The 11567-nt window shown below is 31.2% G+C and overlaps 1 protein-coding gene across 1 annotated transcript; it reads left to right on the plus strand.

Annotated features, from left to right (window-relative positions):
* The first annotated feature begins 9369 nt into the window (after positions 1–9369).
* Positions 9370–10754, plus strand: LOC112517244 (E3 ubiquitin-protein ligase ATL42-like). Its single transcript, XM_025124615.1, has one exon. It carries the CDS (start codon positions 9393–9395, stop codon positions 10686–10688), a length of 1296 nt encoding a protein of 431 aa, XP_024980383.1. The 5' UTR covers positions 9370–9392; the 3' UTR covers positions 10689–10754.
* The last annotated feature ends 813 nt before the right edge of the window (positions 10755–11567 follow it).

Raw genomic sequence — 11567 nt, forward strand, 5'->3', positions numbered from 1 at the left:
TTTTCGTGAGACCCGTAAGACCAATTTATGTTCATTGATCAAATTTATGAATTAATGATCTAATGGTTGCAAAGTTGCAAGGTGGCAATTTCGTAATTAGTGAGAAGTCTCGTGGCATTTATAAATGTTCAGATCTAACGATTGTAAATCTAATCCAAGGGTTGAGAATTGGTCTTACGGGTCTCACGAAAAACCATTGGTCTCACATGATCCCAAGTCTATATATATATATATATATAAATGGTGATTTTACGACAATTGCATGTGTTTTGTCAATTGAAAATTTAAGTAAATAGTGAATGATAAAAAGAAGGGCAAATTGCATGGAAAAATAACGTATTTTTAACTTAATTCCTATTTTGGGTAACGTACTTTCAAAACTTTTATTTTGGTACCTAAGATGTAAAGTTTTAAACATTTAACCACCCGAGTAACCGATTGAAGCATTAACCGGTTATCATGCTGATTTGGCGAGTGATGTGGTATTCAACTCAGTATTATTTGCCGACGTGGTTAGTGACATGAATTTTTTTTAATCTAAAATTAGTCTTTTTTTAATCTAAAATTAGTCTTCAACCAGTTTCCCGGGTACTTAAATGTTTAAAACTTTACATTTTAGATACCAAAATGAAAGTTTTAAAAGTACGATAGTCAAAATATGAATCAAGTTAAAGTAAGTTTTGCGGAATCCTTATTTTTAAACGAATTGGTTTTTTTTACCTTTGGGAAGAATCTCGACTACTTTTTGTATCGTTTTAGGTTTATCTAGAAAGTCATTCGCAAAAAAAAAAAGGTCATATGTGTAGTTATTTTGCACAAATATTGGAAAGTACTCATTTTATGATGGTACGCCCTTAAAGCAGTTAGTTTTGTAATATCCTATTAAAAACAAGCGGGTTTTTAAAAGAAGGCTAGAATTCGAATATGAACCATATGAGGCCCGACCGAAACCAACAACGGTCGTCTCAAGGCCACATGCCAACCAAGCAGGGACGGACCCAGAAATTTTTTCAAACGGTGGCACCATATAATTAATATAGTATAATATACATCTAAAAATAATTACAAAAACTATGGTTTTTATAGTACCGATAGGGATGTAAACGAACCGAACGTTCAGCGAACCGTTCGGTGGGAAGTTCGTTTATGTTCGTTTAGCCCGTTCGTTTAGCCCGTTCGTTTATGTTCGTTCATTTACGTTTGTTTAACATGTTTACGAACGAACATAAACGAACAAGAACACACCTTATTTCTAAACGAACGAACACGAACACACCTTATTTCTAAATGAACGAACACGACGAACACAAAGATTTTCGTTCGTTTACGTTCGTTTAGCATGTTTATGAACGAACATAAACGAACACGAACACACCTTATTTCTAAACGAACGAACACGAACACACCTTATTTCTAAATGAACGAACACGAATACAAAGATTTCCGTTCGTTTACGTTCGTTTAGCATGTTTACGAACGAACATAAACGAAAACGAACACACCTTATTTCTAAACGAACGAACACGAACACAGATTTTCGTTCGTTTACCGTTCTTGTTCGTTCGTTTATTCAATTAAGTTAAAAGAACGAACATGAACAAACCTCTGTTCGTGTTCGTTCGTTCGGTTCATTTACAACCCTAAGTACCGATAAACAACTCCTAAACTTGTACCTGACGCGTCTTCATCTTTTGAAAACGGTCAATATATACCCAAAAATAATTACAAAAAGTATGGTTTTGGTTATTTGGGCTTTTGTTTTGTTTGGGTTTTAGTTGCACCATTTGGATTTCAGGGAAATACGGTAGCACCTTCTAAAACGATACGGTAGCACCGTTAACAAACCTAAATTTTTTACCCTTCGATGACGAAATAATACGGTGGCACGTGCCACCCATGCCACCTCTACAGGTCCGCCTATGCAACCAAGCCATTTTAAACATGGATCTCACCCGAAACTCTAACCCATGACTCGAGTTCATACCAAACTCCAACCCGTGATGAACCATCATCAAACATGCATCCAAATTGGTTCGTTTTTTGTCGATGTTGCTTATTATTTATGTACAACTCGTTGTATAACGTCCGTTTATTTTCATTTTGGCAAAAAACCGACATCTTATTCGAATTACGTGACTCTAATTTAAGTTTTTTGTTATTCATATTTTTGTTGCGTATATTTTTTCTTTATGTTTCCTTATTTTTTATATTATAATTATATATAAAAGAATTGGCTTCCCTTCCAACATTTTTATCCATTTTTATAATATTGAATATGTAGGATAAAGGTTGGGTTACATTGAAAATAAAGATTTAAGATGAGAAGCGTAAGAAGGTATTTCCATATTTGGATTTATATTAGGATGAAATGCACCGAGATGTACCAGAGTCCAGATCAATCTTGGTATCAAGCACGATTCATGAGTGAGTTTGAGATTAAAGATGATCAAGGGTCCAGATACCTTCTCATGCTTCTCGCCTTAACTCTCCTTCTCACACAATCATTTGTCATTCATCTAGGTTGGGTTCCAGTGAGAAGGAGAGTTAAGGTAATAAACATATGAATGAATCTCCATTCTTGGATGTACATTAGAATGAGATGTACAATAAAATGAGATGTACCGAGATGAGCTACACGAAATCAATCCCTGTATCAAACACGATTCATAGGTGGGTTTGAGATTAAAGATGTTCAAGGGTTCAAATCCCTTATTATGCTTCTAATCGTAACTCTCTTTCTCACACGATTCTCTCTCTCTCTCTCTCTCTATATATATATATATATATATATATATATATAGGGTTGGGTTCACGTAAGACCAATGAGACCACTTTTTTATACTTGAAACTTCACAACAAAACATTGTGAATGTAACATTCACAATGTTTTTGTTGTGAAGGTTCAGAGTTTTTTACCTTCACAACATTTTGCTGTGAAGTTTCAAGTGTAAAAAAGTGGTTTCACGGGTCTCACGAAAACAGACTGCTCTCACGTGAGCGCAACCCTATATGTATACCTTCACAGCATTTTGTTGTGAAATTTCAAATGTAAAAATGATGTCGCACGTATCTCATTAAAACAGAATAGTCCTACGTGAACCCAGCCCTGTGTGTGTGTATATATATATATATACTTGGGATCATATGAGACCAAGACATTTTTGTGAGACTCGTAAGACCAATTCTCAACCCTTGGATTCGATTTACAATCTGAACATTCATAATCACAAAATTGCCACGCGACTTCTCAATAATCACAAAATTGTCACCATACAACTTTAGACCATTAGATCATTAGCTTATAAAGTTGATCAATGAACATAAATTGGTCTTACGGGTCTCACAAAAAACTCTTGGTCTCACGTGAACCCAACCCTATATATATATATAGAGAGAGAGAGAGAGGAACGATCAAATGAAAATTACCCTCATTTGTAAAAACCGTACAAACCATTCTCATACGTCGATTTCATTGTTTAATCTTATGAAATTTTTTCATGAAATTATTTAATCTTGTGAAATTGTTTCATATAATATTTTTTTTGATGAATTTGTTTCATATATGGTTATGAAATTGTTTCATATAATATTTAATAAAATTTTAATGAAACTGTTTCATATATTTCTTTAAAATTAAAATAATAAAGAGATAATATCCATGATTAACACCCTCCACAATAAAAATGGTTAATCAACCTCTCATAATTACAAAAAAATAAACAAAATAAAAAATTATTATTGGTTGAATGAGATTTTCACGATTTTTACAAATTGAATGGTTTTTATTTGAACACTCCCTTATATATATATATATATATATATATATATATATATATATATAATCCTGTTAAAATATGAATTTATGTGGCACAAAAATGTATGAAACAACAGCAAACAAGATCAATGATTCCTGGAAATTCCTAAATATGTGAATCATATGTTCACCAATACACCTCCATTTCTATTTATTATGGGCTTTGACTGTTCCCTGTAATATTCCTTAGGGAAGAAAAACGGTTCTTTCGGTTCGATCCATATTAAGTCTAAATTGATTTTAACAGATCAGTCTTAAATCATACCAGACCGTTACATTATAAGAAGAAGACAATTATTTGATTTTTAAAGATCGATTTGATATATCAGTTAAACGGATTCTCAGGTTTCAAGTAATTTTAGACGAACCTTACATCGTAAATGTATTTATGTAGAAAGTACATTTACGTGCCATTTTTAGGATAAATCGAGGTACGACATAAAAAATAAAAGATAACATTTTATATGTACCTTATGCAAGAAACGACGTATATTGCTTTGTATATGCCATGCTAGCTTCGGAAACTCATATTATATGGATTAGTTTACAGAACTAAAATGACTAATTAACGTTGATCAATGGTGCAACGCGTGGTTGTATTATCCGCTATCATACTTGACCATTTTGTATATCACATCGAGCAACAAAACCCTAGTTACTTATAATTAATCAAGATGATGTAACTGATGATTGTACTGTTAGTCACGAGATTCGTCCATTTTTCCAAAGAGAAAAAAAACTTATATTTTCAACTAATTAGATGGAGGTTCAGACGAGTACACATTAATTTTACAAAAACATGAGAACACATTCATCACATATGATAATACACGTGTGGCAATGTCTGGTGGTGTGGGGTCGACTTGGCCCACGACCTAGGTCGTGCCAAAGGTCGCCCACGTATATGATTTAGTATCACATATGATGGACTACAATATCACATATGATTGACTTTAGTCAATGGTGTTTGTAAAAAGATGTTTTTGCTTGAACCCTTTATATATATATATATATATATATATATATATATATATATATATATAAGAACAAAGAATAATAATATAAGGTAGAGAGGAGTAGATCATAAAAGTGCATGGTACAAAATATATATATATATATATATAAGAACAAAGAATAATAATATAAGGTAGAGAGGAGTAGATCATAAAAGTGCATGGTACAAAATATATAGGATATGATTTTATTGGTTTCTACTTAGAAAAAGAAAGAAACAAGTTCCATTGATTGAGGGGAAAGATGCATATACTTTTTGGTACATAATTCATTTATCTCTTTGTCTTTTTGCTCAAATACTCAACATATACATTATTTTATCTCTTTGTCTATCGTAGGTTGGGTTCTGATGAGAATAAAAGTTATAGCAAGAAAGATAAGAAAAGATCATCATCTTTGGATCAATCATAATTGAAGATCAACGGTAATGAGATGCACCAGATAAATTCCATTATCAGGCGTAACTCATGAGGTGGGGATGAGATTAAAAGTAATTAAGGGTCCAGATCCCCTTCTTACGCTTCTCGCCTTAACTCTTATTCTTGCACGTGAGACCGAGGGTTTTTCGTGAGACCCGTAAGACCAGTTTATGTTTACTGATCAATTTTATAAACCAATGATCTAATGGTCTAAAGTTGCACGGTGACAATTTTGTGATTATTGAGAAGTCTCGTGGCAATTTTGTGATTATGAATGTTCAGATTGTAGATCTTATCTAAGGGTTGAGAATTGGTCTTACGGGTATCATGAAAAACCATTGATCTCACATGATCCCAAGTCTATATATATATATATATATATAGAGAGAGAGAGAGAGAGAGAGGTGAGTTATTATGCAACCATTTACATTTGTACAACCAATACAACTCAATCTCAACCGTCCATTTAATTTGATAATATATTATTTCATAAAAGTTTTGATTGTTTCCTAATATAAAGTATTGATCATAATTAATGAACTCCAACCATCTTCCATAAATATTCAAATCATAATAAATGATTTATCATCATTTCCACAAATATCTCAATTAATTAGGTTGTATTGGTTGTACAAATGAACATGGTTTGCATTTGAAATATACCCTATATATACGTGTGTGTGTGTGTATGTGTGTGTGTGTGGGTGTGGATAAACATGAAGCTGTAGTGATTGGTAAAGGCGGATTCACATTTAATAGATTTGAGATGAATCGAGTTATATCCAAATATCTATATGATCAAATCTAATTAACTTTTAATAACCAATCCAATTCAATCCAATAGATGATTGGATTGGATAATTTAATCTATCAGATATTTTTATTGGTTGTTTGATTATTTTTTTTTTTTTGATCTAATACAATTACAATTGGAGATGCAATTTTGATTGCTCAGTTGTAATTGACCGATATCATTCAATATGATCACTTTGATATAATCCTTAGTGTTATAATTACTGATTTAAACAAACAACAGTGACATGATTATTGGTGTACATAGTGTAATAATTTCAATACATTGTAATAATAAATCTAAATACAACAGGTATTTTTAAGTTTTTATTGCTGTAATGATACTGATATTTCTTCTTTTCTAATCGGTAGTTGTTAATGCATGAGAAAAGAAAGAATCAACAATGAGCGTCCAATAACTGAATACGGGTCAATTCTCTTTGACTTAGGAAGCTACTATTGAGTTATGAATCTTCGTATATAAAAAAGAGAGCGAAACTTCGTTTTTTATGCTTATTAAGCACCTCATATATCAAAATATTCTCCATTGTACTGTATTACAAAAATATGCTAGACTACTGGTTACATGGTATATATATTATTGTACTTAATAAAGTTTAAATTACCTTTGTTTTTTTAAGAGGTGCTGAAGTATGAAGTCTTATTTCACTTCTGATTAATAAGAGGTGGTGTTGAAGTCTGAAATCTGAATTAATAAGATTGTTTGTTTTTGTAAACTGATAAATGTCTGAATTTGTTTAAATCATCTATTTTATCCGTTAGAAAATTATAGTTTTAAATTTATAGATAAATTTATAACATTTCACATATTTATTTATCATTGTTATGAAATTACATCTAAATTATATAATTAACATTCATTTAAACGAAAATATGTCATTAACGGTATTTAACACATTTAAATCATATTAAAATACATCAATTGAGACAGGTGATGAACGACTGAGAGAAATGATCGATTGAGAAGCGCCGTTGCTAAGAGTTTGACGAACAATAAGAAGCAAATAAGAGGTTGGTTTATCTCTTATCAGATAAGGTGTGAATAAGACACAAGTGCCTCTGAAAAATTGGAAAAAACAAACAGTGTAAATGGTTCTACCTCCTAACAAAACAGACATAAGAGGCTAATAACAACTTTTTATAAATAAAAAAAAAACATACGCCTTAGAAACTTTTTTTTTATTAACCTGGATATCCAAACTGCTATACGAACCAACTAATCTTAGGACGACCACCTGCTTTGCAGATAACCCAGAGTCACCGTATTTGAACTTCCGTGACCACAACCAACCCAATAAGGAATACTAATAATCTATTAGCAAGTGTTTTTTTTAAATCTCATGGCATGGCTTTTGGTGTCATTTATTTCTAAATTAAAATTAGTAGGTAAGTTTGTATGTCATCATTTTAATATTATTTTCATTTTATAATTTTGACTTTTCTTATTAGACTTTTTGGTGTCATATATTGTGATAATTGTGAGAGCTGTTATCATAAGGTATTGTTTCACATTATCTTTTTTTCCATCTAAAGCTATAATTTAATATACTGAGTAATATATATATATATATATATATATATATGTGTGTGTGTGTATTCTATAATATGTTTCTTTCATATGTATTCGGTTCACAAAATTTGAAACATTTTAGTTGTATTTTTTATTCATTTATTTAGAACGACAATATATTCAAAAAAGAAAGGCTAGCAAGGAGCTACGAGTACATCAAGGTATTACAAACTTCCATCAGGTCCTTACACACACATTCAAGTCTATCATAGACCCATGTTATTCATAAAACACATAAATATATGTTCACATCATGAAACAAATATATATGAAATAAACATATTGTGAAATAAATATATGTTAATTAACACATTAAATCTGAGACTCACATGGAAACGTATAATATAAAATAACACATGATAGCACTATTTCTGAAAGTTATCATAATTTTATGAGTTTTCAGATAAAATCATCTGTATTTATAAAAATATATAAAATATGATTTTTAATTATAATCATTAATATAAATTTAAAAAGATATAAATAGTGAGTTGTGTTTAGCTGCAAAGTATAAAGTCAAATATCAGGCTTCCCACTTTCCAATCTAATTGAGTTTAAAATTTTAATAAAAGAAAAATTAATTAAAATAAAATTTTGATTTATAGTTTTGTCTTTTAGTCAATTTTTTTTTCGAGGAATCATAAAAATATCGCTACGTTCGTGTAGACCTAGTTAAACGACAAAAAATATCATTGAAAATTACGGACATGGGTTAAAAATGTTACTGAAATTGCGAACGTGAGTGAAAAATGGTTACAGTTTTCTGCAGACGTGGGTTAAAAATGTTACTGACAATTGCGAACGTAGGTGAAAAATGTTACAGTTTTTTGCAGACGTGGGTGAAAAAATGTAACATTTTTTCACGGACATGGGTGAAAAATGTAAATTTTTTTACCGTTTAGCTTTGTTGACCTAAAAATTGTAGATAGGCCAAAATGGCTATTTTAATTAATTTTTTTAACAAATTATACAAATACAATATAATTCATCTAAAAAATATATTTTATTTTATATTAATTTCTTAATTTTATTGTTCATCGCTACATTTCTTTTTAATTGCTCTTTGACTGTGTAATGAGTATGGTAAATATTTAAATAATAATTATATATACGAGTTTAATCATTTAAAAACTTCAAAATTTATAAGATTTATAAGAATTACCATCTTATGATTTTTTTTTAAATCTCAGTTAAATGTATCAGATATTTTCCGTTTTGTTACATATAAACTCACAATTTTAAAATCTGTCAAATAAATAAGATATTCAGTCCTTTATAAGACAACCTTAGTTACTTTCCCCAACCGACCTGAAATCTTACATTCCACCCCTGTGGGGGTCCCGACATCCTTACTGGTACACCAGTTTGATTCCCTACTCTGATACCACATGTACCAGATTTTATCTGCTTTATACACATCTGGACTTATGGTTTTAAAAGATGTACACTAAAAAAGATATCCATTCCCTTAATAAAACCTGGACTCACGGTTTCAAATGATATATTTGTTTCGTTAGTATTTTGTTTATATTTAAATAATAATTATACATATTTAATATATATATATATATATTATATTATTTAAATAAAATAAATAATAAAATTGAAGCAAATTCAAAGGTGCAGTTCATGCTCAGTTGCTCACTGGTCAGATGCCCACTAAATTTCAAATTTAAAATTAAATTTTCTTTTTTGGGTCTCAAGAATAGTCTATAAACTGAACCAAACAGATGTCGAACGACACTTCACCCTCAAAGAAGCCATGAACTTTCCGGCGACCAGGTTACCGGAGTTTCTTGGAATTCCGGTGACCCAACAAAATAAGCTTGATTTGATCATGACATCTGTCATCATCCTCATCATCATCTCCTCTCATCCAACAAATTCACAGTCTTTATCTTCTTCTCCGACGACTGCTGTGTCTGCTGATACTTCAAACTCACCGGATTCCGTCACAAATTTCCAGCCAAGTTTAGCAGTTGTCATCGGAGTTCTTGCCATCATGTTTATTTTAACATTTTGTCTCTTGATTTACGCAAAATGTTGCCACAGAGCATCTTCTCCACGATACCTGAATCAAGAAAACTTCGGTGATCAGTTACCTCGATCACTATCTAGGGTTTCGGGTGTCGACAAGACCGTGATCGAATCGCTGCCATTTTTCCGGTTTTCGACCTTAAAAGGGTGGAGAAATGGCTTAGAATGTTCCATCTGTTTGTCCAAATTCGAAGACATCGAGATTCTTCGATTGTTGCCCAAATGCAAACACGCTTTTCACATCGATTGTGTGGATCGGTGGCTCGAAAAACACTCGGGTTGTCCACTTTGTAGGTGTAAAGTAAGCGAAGAAGATGCCGCACTTTTCGCGTATTCGAGTAGTTTAAGGTTTTTAAGCAACCAATCCGATCGTCATCGGGCACACGAAGGTTCGAATTTGGAGCTGTTTATCGAACGAGAAGGGTCCGCAAGATTCGGAAGCCGAAGAAGTTTCAGCAAGCTTGATCATGAACAACGAGAGATGAAGAATCAAGAAATCTTGGAAGGTGATCATGATCAAGATCAAGAAACCTTGCACAAGTTTAATCATAGGATTATTATATCAGATTATGATCAACATGGTTTGATGATGAAGAACAGATGGAGTAACATGAGTCCATCTGATCTTCTGTTCTTGAAATCTGAGATGATTACTTCTTTGTCAAGCAACATACTTGATGATCATCATCATCATCATGAGATGATTACTTCTATCTCAAGCAACATTCTTGATCACCAGCCCATCAAGATCAAAGAAGAAATCAAACGAAAAAGGGAATTCGAGATGAAAATAAAGAGATTTCCAGGTGGGAATTCAGATATCGAACCGAAATCGACGAAACTTACAGAGAAAAGATCGATGTCTGAGATTATTGTTCATCCAAGATTTCTTGATGTTGAATCAAGTAATCATAAAGAAGAGAGATTGAAGAGATTATGGCTACCGATTGCACGAAGAACAGTTCAATGGTTTGCAAGTAGAGATCAACGGTCACAGATTAACACACAATCCCAAGTTTAATTAGAATTAATCAGATCCATTTATCCCGGTTGATTATATTTTCTCTTAAAATTTTCATGTTCCCACTAGAAATTATTAAAGACAAAATTATATATATATACACAGAGGTGGGTTATTATACAACCACTTACATTTGTACAAGCAATATAACTCAATCTCAACATACATTTAATTTGATGAATATGTAATTTCATAGAAGTTCTCATTGTTTCATAATATAAAGTATTAATCATAATTAATGAATTGTATTCATCTTCCATAAATATTTAAATAATAATAAATGAACTCTCATCATTTTCATAAATATTTCAATTTATTGGGTTGCATTGGTTGTACAAATACAATTAGTTGCATTTGAAATAAATTATCTCTCTCTCTCTACATATTTTTTATGGATTATTTATTTAGATTTTAGACATAATTAAAGAAATAAAAAATATATAATAATTATGAATCGTTAATTAGACTTGGGATCATGTGAGACAAATGGTTTTTCGTGAAACCTGTAAGACCAATTCTCAACCCTTGGATTTGATCTACAATTGTCAGATCTGAACATTCATAAACGTCATGAGACTTCTCAATAATTACAAATTTGTCACTGTGCAACTTTAAACCATTAGATCATTAGCTTATAAAGTTGATCAATGGACATAAATTGGTCTTACGGGTCTCACGAAAAACCTTTGGTCTCATATAAATCCAATCCTCTTTAATTATATTTAGTAGTAAGTTGTATTAATATATTGTTCTTGTTCGTTGTTTTGTCTTCCATACATGTGTTTTCTGTATTTTGTCTACTACTGATTTAATATACTTACATTAATTATATTTTTATATGAGTTTTTGACACTAATAACTAAAAGAAAACATAATATA

The sequence above is a fragment of the Cynara cardunculus genome, assembly GCF_001531365.2.
Source record: "Cynara cardunculus var. scolymus isolate 2C chromosome LG 8, CcrdV1, whole genome shotgun sequence".
In the NCBI taxonomy this organism is placed as follows: Eukaryota; Viridiplantae; Streptophyta; class Magnoliopsida; order Asterales; family Asteraceae; genus Cynara; species Cynara cardunculus.